Source organism: Acyrthosiphon pisum, chromosome X (assembly GCF_005508785.2).
Source record: "Acyrthosiphon pisum isolate AL4f chromosome X, pea_aphid_22Mar2018_4r6ur, whole genome shotgun sequence".
NCBI classification, from domain to species: domain Eukaryota; kingdom Metazoa; phylum Arthropoda; class Insecta; order Hemiptera; family Aphididae; genus Acyrthosiphon; species Acyrthosiphon pisum.
The window spans coordinates 42,337,183-42,358,301 of record NC_042493.1 but is presented as its reverse complement, the minus strand read 5'-3'; the positions used below and the strand labels follow the sequence as shown (position 1 = coordinate 42,358,301).

The 21,119-nt window shown below is 31.8% G+C and overlaps 2 protein-coding genes across 2 annotated transcripts; one reads left to right on the top strand and one right to left on the bottom strand.

Moving 5' to 3' along the window:
• Positions 1-210: 210 nt before the first annotated feature.
• On the bottom strand, positions 211-6,278 carry LOC103309474. The gene is made up of 4 exons (XM_008184982.3): positions 5,864-6,278; positions 3,287-3,669; positions 2,493-2,882; positions 211-1,399 (listed from the first exon to the last, which is right to left on the bottom strand). Exons 2-3 carry the CDS (start codon positions 3,603-3,605, stop codon positions 2,821-2,823), a joined length of 381 nt encoding a protein of 126 aa, XP_008183204.2. The 5' UTR covers positions 3,606-3,669; positions 5,864-6,278; the 3' UTR covers positions 211-1,399; positions 2,493-2,820.
• Positions 6,279-14,523: 8,245 nt separating this feature from the next.
• On the top strand, positions 14,524-16,288 carry LOC100572247 (zinc finger protein 271-like). Its single transcript, XM_008184994.3, has one exon. The coding sequence runs from the start codon at positions 14,557-14,559 to the stop codon at positions 16,189-16,191; it is 1,635 nt and encodes a 544-aa protein (XP_008183216.1). The 5' UTR covers positions 14,524-14,556; the 3' UTR covers positions 16,192-16,288.
• Positions 16,289-21,119: the final 4,831 nt, after the last annotated feature.

Here is a 21,119-nt window from a genome sequence, read left to right as displayed (position 1 = left end):
AATTAGAGTATAAATGTACATTGAACATACTGTATTACTGCATACTATATTATACCTATAGTAAATACTGTATAAATAACTTAATCATTAATAATCAAAAACTACTTAGGTACTTAATTTACTACTTATAAGCGAATATATTATATTTCGGATAAACAACACTTTTATAGTTAAATATAATCACATGAAATGTGAAATATTTAATAATACCTATATTATATTTCGGATAAACAACACTTTTATAGTTAAATACAATCACATGAAATGTGAAGTATTTAATTTATTTACATAACTATACTAGAGATGGAAGAAAATTTATCGTTAAACACTTCAGCAAAATATGGTACCTAACTTTAACTTTTTTTAAAGTTAGAATAAAATTAGAAAAATGTTACAAATTAATTAAATTTTCATGACAGTAAATCTGGTCTAGTCTTGTAGACTACAAAGATAAAAACCGCCATATTTTATAGATATTCATAAATAAAGTCTATTTCTGTTAAATTATTTTAATGGGTACCTAAATGTTAAAATTGTTACATGAAAAACAATATATGTTTTTTTTTTTGAAGGCTGGAAAAGGATCCACCCCTGGTATAATAATACTTAGATAGCAATTTAATATAGTACCTACGACCTACCTAATATGTATGGATGTATATACCTATTATGTGCATATGTATTTTAAAATCTGTGGCATTTATATTTATATTTTAGATTAGGGAATAATTTAAAAATTTAAATTTAAATTAGGGCATAAATGTACTTTGAACATACTGTATTACTGCATACTATATATATGTATAAATAACTCAATCATTAATAATCAAAAACTACCTAATTTGTATTAGCGAATATATTATATTTCGGATGAATCACACTTTTATAGTTAAATACAATCACATGAAATGTGAAATATTTAATTTATTTACATTACTATACAAGAGATGGAAGAAAACTTTAGCAAAATATGGTAACAGTACCTTTGTTACCATTAAGAACCGTCTTTACTGTTCAATTTATTATTGAATGCCGGGCGGTTTGATATAACTATTTACAAGCATCTTTAAATTGTCTATAAAAGTTGTTTTTTCACCCTCTTTATGAGTATATAAAATGTTATGCTTGAACTTCTTTACCGCATTAAATTGAGCATTACGTTTTTTAAAACCTTGACCTTGAAATTTCTTATTACCAATCCTTAAAATAACCTTAACACTTTTATTGGATGTAGTTTTTTTATCTACAAGAGAAAAAGGAGACCATATACTATTTCGTTGATTGTAATTTTCCATAAAAGTGCATTGTGCTGTAGTATTCTCGTCGGGGCAATTTTGAAGAAATGGAGAAATTCCTGGTTCTTCACTACTTTTCATCGGTGCCGGATTATCACAGCAGTCTAAAAAAGGATAAAAAAAACATTGTGTGTATCAACTTAGATTATGAATTAAAAATTTATCAAAAACCAAAATGAATAATTCAACAATATAATATTGTGTTATATTATAAGGGCTGGAAAATATTTTATTATTTAAATATTTTTTCTGAATACTTCAATACTTACTTATAATATTGATTTATAAATATAAAATTTGACACATTGGTAGGTACGCATAGGTAAAACAATATTAATTGGGTGCATTTGTTTATGGTTCTTATTAATTAAAGTGTGATATTATATCATTACTTTCAATTAATTGAAGTAGGTACCTACGTACTCTGTACCAGCTCTTCATGGTTCGTTATCTTATAGACCGTACTGATAATTTTTAACAGAGACCAGGACTGGTCCGGACCGATAAAATAAAAACGAAGCCAGGCCAGACCAGACTGATATATTTTAACAAACACCAGGACTGGACTGATACATTTTAACAAAGACTAGGACCGGGCCGGGTCGATAAAATAAAAATGAGCCAAACCGAACGATTATTTTATTATGATGATAATAATGATTTTTATTTTTCAACGTAAAATAAATGATATGTAAAATAATATTATTAAATCGACGTTCAAAATGCAGATTACTATATAGACCGGACAATATAGACCTAATATAAATTTAAAGGTGGACCGGACTGGAAAACTTTTTTTAAGGACCCAACCGGACCGGACCATTTTTTTTTTTAGAGGAAGAGACCGAACCGGACCTAACCACATTAAATTACAATACACAAAGACCGAAAAATACCGGACCTACCTACATTTTTAGAAACATCCTAACATATAAAATTATTTTTTACGAAAGATTTTTTTGTCTTGATTTAAATGCATCATTGTTCTATACCGGCAGTTAAATTGATTTGTCAATAATATAAAACAAAATTTTAATACGTAAAAATTTTAAAATTATTGATGAGGTTACAACTTACAAGCATATTACATAATAATATGATTATAAAAATTCTAATTTTTTATATATATATTTTGTTATACAAAAATAGTTTACATTGGACAACCAAATGAATGAACAATATGATATTATACTTTACCTGATGGCTTAGTATCTGCACAATGAGATAAATTTCCTTGATCATTCGTTGGTGTATTACCCAATGTTACTACAGTTTCTGTTTCATTATTTTGATTACTTATTTCAAAAAAGTTATCGACAGGGCTTGAATAGAACTTCTTTACTGCGACTAATTTAGCTTCAACTTCCGTACGACCACTTCCTTCAAATCGATAATCACCTATGTTTAATGCAATCTTTGTACTGTCTATATCGGATGATTGATTATTAATGGGAGACCAATTGCATAGCAACTTGTATGCTTTTTCAAAATCATGCAGTATGCGTAATCTATCGTTTTTAAAATGTCAATCGATATGATCTAGAGTTTCGGTTGATGACAATGTTGATTCTGCGTTTTTGGAACAGTCTAAAATAATGAATAAACGTAATATTATAAATAGTATTAGTGACTTGGCTTATAAATATTGTATTGATTAAATGTTTAATGTCTATAACTAGACTAAAATAATAAATCAAACGTCAGACGGTGAATGTATAATATTATGTATATCACAATTCACAATAATAATCATACCTATATCCTACCCGGCTACCTATTTCACATCTATAAAACGCGTCAGGTATTTTCTGTTTCGTAAAATGAACAACGTTTGCATTCATTTCATGAAATGCAACCAGGTTTCTCGACTTTACATAATTACATACACATTATGGATAAAGCCAATGAGAGGGAATCTGACCCGCATGCCCCCCCCCCTCGTATACGCCACTGATTATCTTTAATAAATAGATAATTTTATTATACTATACCAGATAGCTGAGTATCCTCAGCAAAATGAGATGTATTTCCTGATGTTGCATAATTGTTCGTCATATTTTCTGATTTATCTATTTCATTTTTGTTATTACTCATTTTTTCAGAAGAAATTATGGAATTGTACATCCTAATTGCACATGCTTTAGCAGCAGTAATTGAAATTCCACGACCTTCAATTGAATCTAAATCAATGTGCAAATAAATATTGTACACGCTATTGTATTTATTAAACATTTCAGGAGACCAAAATGCTCGTGGATATGTTTTGCTAAATTTTTCCAGTGTAGCTAAATCTTCAAATGTCTCAGCCATTTCGAACGTTAAATTTTTCAAACTAAATTATAGATTGATGATTGGTAATAGTTTCTGAAACAGTCTATAGTAAAAACAATAAATTTATTTAGGTTACATAAATATTAAAATTTATTAGCTTAAATACATATGTGTTTGTTTTACTAATGCGTAACATAGAACATTTGAAATTTTTTTAAAAATGATTTAAATATTTCTCTGTTGATTTGGAATCTGAGTAGAGCGATGATGAATTGATTTTACAATGATGGATGTGTGTGTATTTTTTTGTGTGTTTGTCATCAGTCATCACCTTTTAGGACAATGAAAATGCTATAAATTTCTACTATGGTAAATTTCTACTATGGTAAATTTTTTTTGTAGAAAAATGGAACTAGCTTGTACTTTTGATAGGTCAAAATTTAAAATTTCTTATATTTTTCAAAATAGAAATACAGAAAAACGGGAATTATTACAACAAATCAGTTTTAGATAAAATTGACATTGTTTTTTTGGTTTAACTTAAAATCTAATCCAACTTTTTGTACCTACTTAGCGTTTTTATTACACGGATTTTGGCAGAGTGTTTTATTCAGGATAAGTAAAAACAGTAGATACTTTAAATTTTCATTAAATGTTTATTCAACAATTTTCAATATACGAAAATATTTAAAAATTATTTTGACTCTGTTTGAGCGATTGAGATTTATAGCCATGAGAAAACCTTGACATTTTAATACGAAATTCCTTATACAAGATGTTCTAATAGTAATATAAATTCTAAAATATTAAAAATACATTTGCACAATTTTCTTATAAGCATCTAATGTTTAAAATTTAAATGTTGACAAAATTCCCCAAAATCTCGAAAATTTGTAAATTATTTTGTAGTACAAAATGTATAATTGTTCAACTAAGGAATATTTAAATCAAGGTTCCCCATAAGTATTTTATACTGCAAACAAAAAAATCTAAAAAATATATAAACTCGGTTTTTTTTAAATAAATATTTTAAGTGCAAATTTGTACAAATTTTGATAGTTAATTGAAGAATAAAAATTTTAGTTATTTTGTTGTAATTAAAAAAATGTATTCGTGGCTACTTATAAACTTTTAAAATATATCAAGTAGAAATGAAATTTTATACACACAATGACGTCTTCAAAATATTTCAAATTTAATGATTTAGGCAATAAATAAATAACTTTAATAGCAATAATAATACAATAAAATATATTTAGTATAATATTGGCTGACAGCTGTCTTTGCACAAATCATTTTTCTTACACAATAATTATATACAATATACACATCCATAACAGTCACTTACACCGTCAAAATACGGATTACGAAGCAATATAATTTCGTTGTACCTAATTCAGTTTTAGTGTTCACGTGAAAATTGGCTATGGTGTAACTCGATTTGATATTTAATTTGACTGAGATGGAATATAGAATATATAGTGAGTACTTGATACATTGTTGAATTTGGTACAAGCTACTATCTACACTTTTCTGAGAACTCTGAGAACTATCTTTAATACTTTGGTAAAAATCAGTTTTTGAGTCCATTAACTGCAATTATAAGATTATACGTTTTATAATATTTGAATAAGAAACAATAACTAAATAAAATATAATTTTCTCTTTAATAAAAAAAAAAAAAAAATAACACAGAAATACAGACGGGTCGATTATTCTATAGTTACATTTTAACTACGTTACATCTGTACCTAACATTACAATTATTCATTTCTTGTGAGCCAAAATAAAATATATTTGTTATTGCTACCCTATGGGGGTAGAAAAATTAAACTTAAAACAACCACCAATTCTCAAGGAATCTTGATTAAACTTTTATTGAAATCGGTAAGGTAGTTTCTGAGATTAGCCGTTAATAAAAATGTATTTTACATTTATACAAAGATAGATTTAACATATATAGATAGTTTATAAGACGAATCATACTTAAAAATGCATACCTCCCCCGAGACTCGGCCGATAGATTGGTGAAAACCGCACCCACTAATATTTATTGAATAATTTCGAGGATTGCACTAATGAAAATTTGTCCGGGATGGCTAGTAAAGATATACTTTACGTAAGTTTTCAATTTTATGTACAACAGGCCTAGGCCGTGGGGACGACGGTCGACGGGACACTGTATTCGCCCAAATAGTGGCCAAATCGATAAATACGGCCATCTATTCTTAGTTTTCTGAATGGTATAATATAAAGTATAAACGGTTTGCAAAATAAAATGAATCAAATGTACTCACCAATTTCGCCACACCACAATACGCGTTGATACGCTTTGACGACTTTGACGATAAAAATGGAAAAGTAATTTGTCAACGTAGGCGTTGACTACCCCACCGACCTAACCCCACTATACAGTTCAAAAATCGATAAGCATTTGATGTACTTAGTTCAAACAGTTATCGTCACACAGCGCTGCCGGTATATACTATTAGTTATTTTTTTTTTTTAACAAACTAACACTTGTTACACTATAATTAAATTGAGAAAACCAGTGTGCCCGATTTTAAAGTTATGCTTTTAATTTTCCACAACCATATCCAGAATACATGGCTGAAAATGTATTTTTTAGTCTACAACTTCAAACAAGTAGTGAACTAAAACGAGAACGTTATCATCGTACTATAATAATTTACGTGACCTCAAACAATTGCGGCAGTCAAATAAAACACTTTAATTTTACATTTGTGAACATAATATAGGTAAAACCACTGTTCAACTGTATTTCGCCGATCATTTCGCAATGCCTAAAAGATTTTTATTCAAGGGTGGACCAAAGAGAGGGCAACATAAATTACGGTTGGTACAGTGTTGCATGGTTTAGTGGCACAATCCCGGGGGCGGGGGGGGGGGGGGTTTAGTGTCGGGTGGCATATTGCCTTTGAACCTTCCCAATCCGTATATGAGTACGTAAGTAAAATATTGTTTATTTATTATAGAATTTAATAATTTCTTAACGTAAAATAATAATATTAAAATAATAAAATAATTATTATATACCGAATTATGAAAAATGAATGTTTTAACAATTTCATCAATAATATAAAGAATTTTCGAATTACAATTAATTTTCTGTTTTTTAATATTCCTATACGTTTCTAATTTTAATAGAAACATCTGAATTCCGGATTCAATAATAAAATAATAATAAAATGGTGTCCCAAATTATACTGTATACCTTTTTGAAAAAATGTTCATTGTGTCCCAATTCCCGGGACATTTCCCCAAGCCGGACCATCATAGATGTTTACTCGGGGGTCTACGAGGTGGCTGTAAGTTTTTTAAAATAACCCAAAAATAAAACGGTTTGAATTTAACTCATATTATTTGATGAATCAAGACCATCAGTTAAAGTAGAAACCTTACATTTTTATTGTGAAGTTTGTTGAATGTATATTTATAATTTTTTTAGGTTTACGCGAACAGTCCTTTATATTTCTAAGTTTCAGAATATTCTTTTTTTGTGGATTTAAATATAATTAATAATTCTGACCTCATTTAACATTTTTTGATTTAAGATCAAAAGATCACAATATTTTTAAACAAAAAATTTAATCAATATTTGGTGTGCGTTGATATTTTTGATTCCATTCTCTACTACATATCTCTGTTTTTCTTGATTTTGAATTTTCTATAACTGTCACAAAAGTGGATATTGACAATAATGTAATAATGTATTAATTTTTAGTATTATTTAAGGGGGGGGGAAGAATGGTCCTTGATTATAATTTATACTTCAGAGGGGTCCATGACCCAAAAACGTTATGTCTTAAATTATTTCAAGTATCGAGTCCGACAGCATTTTAAAATTGTTGGTACGAAACAATTTTTATCTACCAAAACATATACTCGAAACTTCAATTTTAGATTTATCGTAGGTGCTACTACCCTGCTAAGTTACTCTACTACTGATAAATTATTTTTAAACGATGAGGTTGTTAAGCTGGAGGAAGAAGATTATTTTTCATAATCTACACCTCGTGATTGACAGTTGCATAGCGCAATTTATAGTTCAAAGACCTTGTGTTGTATGTTTAAATATACAATACGGATACCGCAGGGGGAAGGACGGCCCTCACCGGTGAAGTGTCCCTCTGTAACGCCGCGATTCAAACACACACAAAAACAAAAAAAGGTCAAAGACCTTAAGAAATGTAGTTATATTTTATAGGTATCCACTCAACAGTACAACAGCTTTTTTTTTTTTATAACGGAGCATATCAGATCTTAGATCACCTAAATCTACTTTCAAAGTGGAGTAAAAGTCGAAAAATAAAAAACAGTGCTTCTAAAAATCGTGCCTATATGTAGGTATTTATGATGTTTTTAAACTGCTACTGAAGTATTATATGAGGACTCTGGAAATAAATTTACTATCAAGCTTTTTTTACTAAGTGAAAACGTATTCGACAAAAGTTTAAAACAATTTTCAAGAAAATAAATAGATTAATAAGAGCTAACATATTTTGAAAACCTTACAATATAATACAGAAAATGCAAATATAAATATTTGGTGAACATTTCAAGTGTCAACTTTAATTAGTTTTTGAGTTACATCAAAAAATTAAATCAAAATTCGGTTTACGTAAAAATTCCTATTATTCCTTCAATTTTATTTTGTTTTCCGACACTTAAGAAAACTACTGTATGAATGTGTCACATTCAGGTAAACTTTTTGTTTGTTAAATGTTGAAAAACTAATGGGAAATCTTCTATGCAATTTACAAAGGTTAACTATGAAAACAAACACTTTTATTTAGTTAAAAATTATCTGGACAATTATAAAAAAATATTATTGATTTATGCTCAACTTTGATTTATTAATGGCATTGTTAAAGAGTTATATGGAACCTTGTATAAAATAGTCAAGTTATTTGATAGGAGACAAAAGTAATTTAACGACAATAATTGAAAAATGTCAAAATCAGGCACGTTGACAAGCAGTGTTGAGTTCAGATAGCAAAAATAACATATAGATAAATATTAGATTACTAGCTAAATTAATATCTAGATTAATATGAAGAAAAAAAATGTAAATATGTAGATAAAACTTTTTTATCTAGATGTTTAAATTATTATACTTAATTTCTTTTAATGCTTCACATGCTATTGGATTCTTGGTTTAGTAATTTAAAGGGAAGCAATTCAGGAAGGCTTATTTTGTATCAAAATTAATTAATGAACAAATATAAGTATAAAATATATACTGAGCAATGAGCATTGAGCATGCAGTACCAATTTCAATGTATGACAAATACATCTACCCCAAAACCATCGTTGAATTAGGTACTAATTGGTGATTACTACTTTACATATATTTTCTGGTTTTCTGGTTTAAGAACTGATTATAGACATTTAATATTATATTCAAACTATAAATTAAAATAAGTACAAAAAAAATAAGTAAATGAAACTTTATTCTTTTTGAAAATATTAATTATTCAATACAGTTTAAATGACTTAACACACTCAACGGTTTTTACTCTGTTGGCAGTATAGGCCACTATTATAGTCAGTGTTTATTGACTATATATATAATATTTTTATAGTTATAAAAATAACTATATGTCTAATATTTTAGACATATTTTTAGTGTTTTCCACATTATTACCAATAGACGGGACGGGTGTCGGGTTCACGGTGTTATAACTTGTATAAACTTGGAATAACCTGTATTCTGGTATCTGTATTGATAATATTGATAAACGATCGTAACGGACAGACCAGGGTGCTTTACTGCTATTGTTATTACTTATTATTAATTTGCTATCAAACATTAAATTATTGGTATTTAAAAATTGTGGTAACAGCATAGAATACAATATTATTGCGATTTGCCAGAAAACAGCACGAAAATATTATTATTATTTTGTACTCATATAGATAGTATTGTGATAATATTATAATATTTTATGTAAAATGACTAAATGAGTAAACTATTATTGAAAAAACACGTCCATTACACTTATTTACACAACGAGATTTATCTAGATATTTATAATTATATATATATAATATATATATATAGATTTCCATAATTTAAATCTTAGATACCAATTAGATATTAATTTTTTTATTCATCTAGATAAGATGAAGGTAAGTACTTAATTTGAATCTAGATAATTTATCTAGATATCACTCAACACTGTTGACAAGTGATGACCTGGAGGTAATTAACCCGTGACCGTTGTAATGTATGAAAAACATTTTATGAACATCTACGAAGTATCTACGGTTATCAGTTATCACTTATTAGTTTTCGAGTAAACCGAATAATGGTTTTCAATAAAAATTCATATTTGTCCCTCATTCTATTTCGTTTAACCTTGACGCATTTGAATACTTGTGAGGATTTTATACTTTCGTATACGCCGATCACTTCTAACCCATAAAATACGATTGAAAACGGCATTTTTGCATAATAACACGATTGAGAACGCTCGATATTTTATTTTTTTCCAACGTTGCCAAATTGTATAGAATGATAATTTGATCACGATAATCTGTTGATATTGAAATAATCCAGCAATATATTATGTTGTTATTAAAATTATAATTAAAACTCAAGCAGAAACAATATTGAAAAGAACTATGATAGAGTCAAAGTACTAAGAATAATATGTCAATGTCCTATAACAATTTGTTAAATGGATTTAGGGGCTTATAGATGATCTATTGATGAATCTGTTAGATAAATGTTAGTAATTACTATTGATCTATCAATATAAATAATTTGTAAAAATGATTTAAGTATAACGAATACTACCTACAATCTACATCTAATATTACATATAGATGGTTTATATTTTTGTAAAGCCATATTTATGGATTATTATTCTTAGTATGAATATTTTAATAACTCAGAAACTATTTATTAGAATTTTGATTTAAATACTTCAACATTTTCAAGAGAATCATCCGCTAAATAATTTACAGTTAAAAAGGGGGGATTTTCATTTAAAAATTAAAGTTTGTATCGCCACAGGACATTCCTTGAGTAGTACAAAATTATGAATTTTGCTGAATTTGAAATGATGGTCTTAAGGTACTTGAAATCAGAATTTGAATAAAAGTACTATTAAAGGAATAAATGGAAGTGAGCATGTTTAAATAGTCGTTCTGTATATTACATATTTTTATAAGTTATACATTATAATATTATTTTACATTTTTTATTCGTATATTTGTATTTTTTTATTTGTATTACATATTATTAGGTATCCATTTATTTTTATAAGGTTATAATTTAAATTGATGACTTTTTTAAAGAATATTTATTTTATGCATACAGGCATGATCCGTTCAATAGCCAAATAAATGATATGGCAACGTTGCATGTAAATTCGTTCTCAATCGTATTATTTTTTGGGTTTTTTTTGTGTCAGCGATTAGTTTTTTGTTAATTTTAAGTGTACACAAATAATAGAAGAAATAATATTATAAGCACTTTTATTGACAACCGGCGTCTAGTGGTAATCGCGTCATACGATCACCACCACTGACTATATTTCTGTCTTCACATATTCTTTATATATCAATTTTACTATTGATCACCAATCACCATCGGTAATATTGATATTAAGATTAACCTAGTAACATTGTAGTTATTGTGTATTATTATTATTATTATGCGTACAATTATAATAATTTTTATTTTATCACATTATTGTAATCTTAAACTAATCCAGTGGAATGTATGTTTCTTCGTTGTTACTTAGATTATTGAATATTGTTTAATTTGTTTTGAAATGTCACCTGTTAAATATGATTATTTTCTTAACCTAGTTAATAGTTTTAGTTTTTATATTTTTATATATTAGCATACATTTTTATACAACATTACTTTTGACCCATGCATTTACCAACTAGATTCACTAAATAAGCACATCATTGTAAAATCAATTTTAGTTTTTGATGACAGTTATTATTATTATTTCTTATGGCGTCTATGAGCAACACCAGAAACATTTAAAATATTATAAAAAGATATAACATGTATAAAAATAAAAGATGGTCAACAGTGATAAAATTAAAAAATAAACAATCACATTAATAAATACAAATACATTAGTAACATAAAATAGACAAGAGGTTCCCCTTATGGTAAATTCGTATTTCCTGATCGCCAAAGCTTATATTTATTTCTTGACTAGCTTTTTTGTTATTCAAATGAAACACTGTTACTTCCGTTTTTGTTGGCGTAGGCTTTAGTCTTCACCATTTAAAATATGAGTCTAACTTACTAAGGTAATTGGTTAGGGACTCTTCTAGTCCCTCGAAGCTGTTACTTTGACTAGCCAGGGCGATATCATCCGCATAGATTAACTTTTTGGTAGATGTTGGAGGCAGATCTTTTGTATATAAATTAAATAGTAGTGGGGCCAGGATCGATCCTTGTGGTAGGCTGTTATTTAGCACTCTCGTCTTACTTTTTTCCTCTCCTAAGTAGACGGTTAGTCATCTATTACTGAGCATGTTGTTGAGTAGTATGAGTAATGTTTTACAAGGGATTACATCGAGGAATTTAGATAATAGGCGTTTTCGTCAAACTGTGTCGTAACTCGTAAGCAGAGGACAGGTCGACAAAAGCTACAGCCATTTTTAGTTTTTTATCGTAACCCGTTTTCGATGTGAGTGGTTAACGCTATGACTTGGTCACATCAATTTCGTTGTGGGCTAAACCCTGCCTGTTCTTGCGGTAAGACCTTATCTATAGCTTCAAATCTAAGTTAAAAATTAATCTCTCGAGTAGCTTGCACTTAGTAGCGATATGGGTCTGTAACTTGTAACGTCGTCATTTGTCTTATCTGGTTTTAGTGCTGCTAATACCTTGGTTGTTTTAAACAATTGTAGTAATTTACCGAGTATAGTATGTCGGAGAAAAAGTCGGCTAACAATTTTCTTGTATTGGGACCACAATTTTTAAGAAATTCTGGGTGAATACCATCTAGTCCGGCCGCTTTACTAGTTTCCACACCTTTTAGAGCTATTTGTATTTTTCAGAGTTAAAATTCTCTTCCCATTTAGATTTATCCATTGCTTTTAGTTTTTAGGCTCATAGTGACTTTTCTTACTGTTTCTTTACCCATCGTAGCTTTGGTCATTTCGACTATTCTGTTAGTAAATCCATCCGGTTAAATTTTCGGTGCCGTTTTTGCTCTTGTTGGGTTCGGGTCAAGTCTGCGGAACAAATCCCAGGCTTCTCTACTGGAGTATTTGAAATCTAGCTTTTCTATTGTCTCAATCTATCTATATCTACGTGATTTTGCCAGTGAAGTTAGGAGCATGTCTGCAAGCTCAGTTGTGCCATTTTTTTGAAATTCTTTATAAAGTAGATTACTTCCAGCATTCCAACATGATATATAATTTCGTCTATAACCTCGGGGGGACACAGTGTTTTGCTGCTTCTTTAACAATACCAACAAAACGATCGTAATTATTACTCTTTGGTTTGATCCATCTGATATTTGCGTCTACAGATTTCGTGAAAGTATGCCAGTCGGCTTTTCTAAAATTCCATCTTGGTTTTTGAATGGTTTTAACAATTGGGATTTGAATAATGACATTTATAAGTATCGGCCTGTGCAGGTTTCTGGGAAAGTTGTTTAAAATGGTTCTTTAGGCTGGTATAGCTATTAGGTTTTTATTTTTGAGACGATGCATAGGTCAGAGTTGTAGCCTTTGTTCCATCGACCTGAGTGAAATATTTTTCTATATTTTGCATTGAATAATAGTTGCATATTTTTGCTATCCATCCAATTGTATAATATTTCACCATTATTATCATTCATTTCATAACCCCAGTTGGTATGGTGGCTGTTGAAGTCCCCAATTGATTGATGTGGCATGACTGGTAGTGGAGGGGTGGGTCATATTTCATTAGGTGGTTTATATATGTTGAGGATAGTTATCTCACTGACTCGTATTATAGCTATAATGTATACGTTGTCTGTCGATGTTGAAAAAAGGTGACTCCAGTTTTCTATATCGTTCCTATCGTAGATGGCAGATCCGAACCTTCTATGGTAGAGAATTGAAATTAGCGTGTATCTAGAAATTGTAGCTCTTCGTGCCATTTGAAACTTGTCAGGAACATGAGTTTCCTGCAGCAAACCTACGTCTATTTCATGTTCTTTTAATAGTCTTTTGAGATATCTGCTTTTGTCACTGCGGATTCCTTCCACATTAAGTTGAACGATACGGAGCTGGGGGGCCAGATCTCGATCAAATAGTCCTCAGAAGAACTGTTTTCTGGTTGAGAAGTGTTGATGTTGGTGTTATTGTTGCTCATGATTACTATGAGGTTCTAAAAACACTGAACAATATAGCAGCCGGTAGTGGTAATTCTTTAGCCGTCTAGGACGTTGCCCGAGGTACACTACGTGGAAGCGAATTACCTTTGTACCATTGTCATTTAAATGACAGTTGAAGCGTTGGAAAACCATATTTTTCCGTACAGTAGAGAAGTGACAAAAATACATGCTACTTTTATTGAACCGTGTGAGAAGGAAATTCCAGTCTTGGGCGAATGCGGTCCTCGCCTAGTTGTTACTAAAATAGCACACTTCCCGCCCTTGCCATACCCTTGCCTACAATTGATGTTATAATTCAAGTTCCCCCTTCATATACAGATTTTGGATCCATGCTGCTATAACATTATATTGTATTTTGAATTTCTAATTGATTACCTTGAACGGTAAAACAATCACAACTGGCTTAAATATCTGATGAAGTCAATAAATTCTAATTAGTCATAATACATATAACAGAATAATATAGTAACCAAGTAATTTAAAAAAACTTATACGTGTTGTTATAAGCACAAAACAAATAAGTTGTAATATAACAACAGTAGGTATCTATAGCTTAGAAGCTCCCATTAAAAATTGTTATGAGAGCTATATTTTAGTAATTTGGATTTAATGACTCTAAAATGAATAACCTAACTGGTTTTCCTGGTAAAAGAAAGAACTTGTGTGATGTTTGCGACAAGTCGTTCAGTCAAAGTTGCAATTTGACAACACATCGACGGACCCACACAGGTGAGAAACCATACATATGCGATGTATGCAACATGTCATTCAGTCAAAGTGGCTCATTGACGAGTCATCGACGGACTCACACAGGAGAGAAACCATACGCGTGTGATATATGTGAAAAATCGTTCAGTGATAGTGGCACATTGAAGAAACATCGACGTACCCACACAGGAGAGAAACCATTTACGTGCGATATATGTGAAAAGTCGTTTGCTGAAAGTAGTTCATTGACGAGTCATCGACGGACTCACACAGGAGAGAAACCATACGCGTGTGATATATGTGAAAAATCGTTCAGTGATAGTGGCACATTGAAGAAACATCGACGTACCCACACAGGAGAGAAACCATTTGCGTGCGATATATGTGATAAATCTTTCAGTCAGAGTTGCAATTTGACAACACACCGACGTACCCACACAGGAGAGAAACCATACATATGCGATGTATGCAACATGTCATTCAGTCAAAGTGGCTCATTGACGAGTCATCGACGGACTCACACAGGAGAGAAACCATACGCGTGTGATATATGTGAAAAATCGTTCAGTGATAGTGGCACATTGAAGAAACATCGACGTACCCACACAGGAGAGAAACCATTTGCGTGCGATATATGTGACATGTCGTTTAGTCAAAGTTGCCATTTGACAACACATCGACGGACCCACACAGGTGAGAAACCATATGCGTGTGATGTATGCGAAAAATCATTCAGTAAAAGTGGCACATTGACGAGTCATCGACGGACCCATACAGGAGAAAAACCATACGCGTGTGATGTATGCGACATGTCTTTCAGTCAAAGTGGCTCATTGAAGAAACATCGACGTACCCACACAGGAGAGAAACCATTTGAGTGCGATATATGTGACAAGTCGTTTGCTGAAAGTAGTTCATTGACGAGACATCGACGGACCCATACAGGAGATAAACCATACGCATGTGATGTATGCGAAATGTCTTTCAGTAAAAATGGCACATTGACGAGTCATCGACGGTCTCACACAGGAGAGAAACCATACATTTGTGATGTATGTGATAAATCATTCAGTGAAAGTGGCAAATTGACTACACATCAACGGACCCACACGGGTGAGAAACCATATGCGTGTGATGTATGTGAAAAATCATTCAGTGAAAGTGGCACATTGAAGAAACATCGACGTACCCACACAGGAGAGAAACCATATGCGTGTGATGTATGCGAAAAATCATTCAGTGGAAGTGACACATTGAAGAAACATCGACGTACCCACACAGGAGAGAAACCATTTGCGTGCGATATATGTGACAAGTCGTTTGCTGAAAGTAGTTCATTGACGAGACATCGACGGACCCACACGGGCGAGAAACCATACATTTGTGATGTATGTGATAAATCATTCAGTAAAAGTGGATCATTGAAGAGTCATCGACGTATCCATACAGGAGAAAAACCATACGTGTGCGATGTATGTGACATGTCGTTTGCTGAAAGTAGTTCATTGACGAGTCATCGACGGACCCACACGGCCCAGAAACCATAAATAAATCAGATTATCATTTTATGATAGCACAGTTAATGGGTTATTATTGTCATGTTATTATTTCTTAATATTAAATTGCTAATTTTTCATAATCATAAGTACACAAATATTAAATTTTTTATGAATGTTTGTTAAAAAATCCTCGTGGTTTTCAATGTCCACTATACCTGTTACATAAACAATCCAAAAAAAAAAATGATTGCCTATACAAAACTACAAAACAAAGAGTAGAGGCGTTCGAATTCAAATTATTTTTCAAAATTTAAATCAGATTTTTAGAAGCATAATTATTTTTTGTCAGCTTATTGGGATTGGTTATTGTCGAGTATTTAAAAAATATTTTCGTGTGCTTTACGTGACTTATGTATTTATTAGTGTACTATGAGTGCTATCGAACATATTATATGGTCGCCACTCGCCACATCCACTAACATATTAACCACACTTAATAACTAATAATAATTAGTGTACATTTTACAACTAACACAAGTATTACGGAGGCGTGTATCTATATAGTTACCCTTAAAAGTGCATTTTTTTGTACCGATTTCCACTAAACTACGTAGTGCAAATTGCACTAGTTTATGAGTCAACAATTCGATGAGTTTAATTAGAAAATCGAATCTATATTTAACGAATTAAAATTAGTCAAAATAGAAAACGAACAAATTAAAAAAGAAAATACCATAATATCCAAAGAGATGAACACGAAAGAAAAGAACTCGAGGCCGCCGTGCGAACGGCTGGTGCGGACTGGCCGTTCGACCCCGAGTACATGACAAGGTCCGAGGTCATGTTCCAGGCGGTAAAGAAGTTCGCACACGCGACACTTAACCGTACTGATGGAGGGTGAGCCCGTTAGACGTGACCCGGCGTTAAAGTAAGATTCCGGCACGGGGTCCTGGTAGTAAAGAAGGCCAGGACCAGGGGGAAGAGGGATACCCTTCTAGTCCGCGCGGGAACAACTCATCCGAGTGGGATATCAGTGACGCCTAAAGCGACGTGAAAAAAATTCTGCGACATACCGGCAGGGGCTATTAAGCGTTGAATAAGACGGAAGGGTTGGGCCGCAGTAACCGCGGGAAGGTACCTCGAAAACCTTACCGCGGAACTCCGACCACATGCCGGCTTATCCTCGCCCAACTCTGGCCGAGAGTTGGCGGGCCCAGTCAACCTGCGAACGAACACGTGCAAGGAGGAAGTCTGACTGGGAGACACCCTTCGACAAGCACTAAATCCGATTTATCGGTACGGACACGGCATCCGTCACGAAAACCGTACCGTTACAATTAAGGTCGGATCGCGGCAGCTTAAAACCCTGTCCCGATCACCGACGCTAACGGGAAAACAGTCGTTGTGGGTACTGGGAGAAACGGTCTCCGAAATCCCATTCCACGGGCGTGATGAGAGCCCCGTCGGAAATCCGACCTTGCCAAGCGCCTGGGCAGAACCGACGCTTCACGAGCATTGTTACTCGAGCCCGGCCGGTGGGCGCGTACGCCTTGCGCGTCCGCGCACGCCGTCCGCACTTGGGGAACTGGTGTGGATGGCCTCGCGGAGGCTGTGGGAGTACCGTCTTAGCAGAAGGGAGGAAATTGTCCGGCGTTCGCAACCCGGCGCTTGCTGGCGCAGGACTTTCGAAACCCACCGATCAACCTCCTCGACAGAGCGTTGCCAGCGGAACATCGTATGGCGCTCGGGCGCCCGGTGTACCCGGCTGGAGGGACGAGTCTGCGCCACTCAAGGCGAGAAGTAGCCAGTCCCGCTTAAGCGGTAATAGGGGGTCACCCCACCGGGATGTTGGTCTTATACCTCCCGTCACAAAGGTTATAAATATCCAAAGAGATAAGTGAAATTATCTAATTATTAGTTAAAAACTTGACATTCTCGAACAACAAAATCTTGGGGCCAGTATTGAAATAATATGCATATCAAAAACTGAAAAAGAGAACTGCATAAGTATATAGTCAAAGAAATAGGAAAAAAAATGAATATCGACATTCTCGTTACAGAAGCTAGAAGAATTACTGCAGAAAAGTCTAAGTCAAATTTAATTGTTGCTAAGCTAGAATCAAAGGAAAAAAGAAGCCAACTAATCCGCAACTCAAAAAATGCAAAACTTAACGCTAATATGTTAGTCAATAACTGGCCTACTGAAAATAAAATATTTACGATATCGGTATTTTTCCGATATCGATATCGAAGCATATTAAAACATTAAAAGTATAGAATACATATTATATTATGAGTGTATTGAAAGCATATTAAAATAATACGTCATATTGTTTTGATATATTATGAGTGTAAATTAATTAACAATTATAAATTATTTTATACAAACTGAAAAGTATCCAATGTATTTAATCAAAAAATTTCTTTTTCAAGCAGTTTTTCCATCAATGTTTCAGAACTTGGGTTCGATTTGAAATATGAATTCAAAAATAACAGTTGATTGAGTCGATAAGGAGATAATCTATTTCTTTTCTTGGAAATTATTGTTCCAGCTTCGCTAAATAACCGTTCAAAGGGAACAATAGTGGTCAATATAATTAAGTATTTTTTGGCTAGTTATGATACAGCTGAGTATTTAGATTCGTTTTCTTTAAATAAGAAAATGTAATATCGCCTAGTATCATAATCTACGTTTAGTATTTACTTTTACAGATATAATAAAATATAAAGATAAAATATAATAAAATAAGATAAAATATAATTTTATTTTATACTGTTTACTCAGTTTAGTGTTTAATCATCCGTAAAATTTCGAGCCCCGATTAATCACACCGATATCGAGATATTTTCGATAATTATTTTTAGATATCGATGTCGAAATTATTAAGAAAATACCTACGATATCGATATCGTATCGAATTATCGATATCGTAGGCCAACACTACTAATCATATAATAATAACAACCGAATTATGGATAAGCGATAACTTTAATACTACATTTTTAATTTATACCTTTTAAAAATTATCAGATAGTAGCCTCAATTAACAATGTGCGTAGAAACGATGGTATACTTATTTTCATTAAAAATGAAATAACCCAAAAAAGTACCGAAATTACAATAACAAACGCAAATTGCATGCTTACTCTAATAACATACAAAAACATCAATTACGGAATTATATCTATATACAGATCCCCAAGTGACAACTTAATTAAATTTATTGAAGAACTAGATACAATAATTACTAATATTATAAAATCTCATAAAAATACTACACTAATCTTAATAGGAGACATAAATATAGACCTCTTAGACACTACAAGTTCAACAGCCGCTTATCTAGATTTACTAAACTCATTAGATTTTCTTCAGCTTATCAACCGACCCACCAGACCTCAGACCAATACCTGCATTGATCATATATTTGTTAAAGATAACCATAAACACTACAATATACAATCCGCAGTTTTAGACTCTCTTATTACAGACCACTACCCGATAATTCTACGATTAGACAATAAAACTACAAGTGGGAAAAAAAATTTCAAGTCAAAATACTTACAAATACGTTGATTTTAACAAACTTAAATTAGTATCAAGCATAACTAATTGGAATGAAATTAAATTAGCTAAAACCGCAGAAGACAAAATAACACTACTTACGTCAATAATTCAAAATAACATAAAAAACTGTACTTCTGTAAGATACAAAAATAAAAACCGACTAAAACATTGGATCACTACTGGCATTATACAATCAACAAAAAAAAAGAGGCAAACTGCATATACTTTAACTAGACGACAGCCATTCAACACAGCTCTAATCGATAGTAACTATCGATTATAACTGCTATAAAAAATATAGGAATAAGCTTTCAGATATAATTACGAAACAAAAACAAAATTATTATAGGGAAGCAATCTCAAAAAAACAGGAAAAATATAAAAAAGCTATGGTTAACAGTTAAAGATATAACAACCCATACTGAACACAAAACACCTAATTATAATATAAACATTAAAAATAAAATACATGACTCCAACATAGACGCTACCTTAATTGCAAACACATTCAACTCATACTTCATCTCAATGGGAAATCCTAATAACGTAAATTCTAGTAAAAAACAATACCATTCTGTCAATAACAATCCCACTCAATCACTGTACCTTAGAATGACCACGAAAAAAGAAATTAACTACACTATTAATAACATGAAAGGGACTCAGCCCCGGGCAAAGACGGAATACTATAAACATTATAAAACATATTAAAGAATCTATATCAGATATCCTAGAACATATATTTAATACAATTTTAGTGGAATGCAATATACCGAATTCATTCAAAACATCTTTAATTACACCCATACATAAAGGTGGAGATAAGTCCGATATTACTAATTAGTAATTATAGACCGATCAGTTTTCTGAAAGATTTTTCAAAAATATTCGAAAGAATCGTAAAAAAAGACTTTTAACATACCTAGAGGAGAACCTTATACTACCTAAATCCCAATATGGTTTTAAAGAAAATTTAGGTACTGAAGATGCACTAGCCCAACTCTCCAAAGACTTATATATGAATTCAGAACAAAAAAACAAATCTTTAGGAATATTCATGGACCTGAGCAAAGCATTTGACATCATCTCACACGACAAATTATTAAATACCGCACAATCAATAGGCATAGTCAACAAACCTTACAGACTTTTTGAATCCTATTTAAATGATAGAAAACAACAAGTACAAATAGGTAATACCTTAAGTGATGAACTAATAATCTACAATGGGGTTCCCCAAGGCACTGTACTATCGCCTATATTGTATATAATATATGTAGCAGAATTAAGCAATTTAAATGCAAGCTTACACGGCAAACTCTTTTCATAATATCCGTTTTTTGTTCGGGTTTAAACATCGACCATCCAGTGACCGTGCTGGATGTCGTTTTCGGCAGAACAGTGGGTA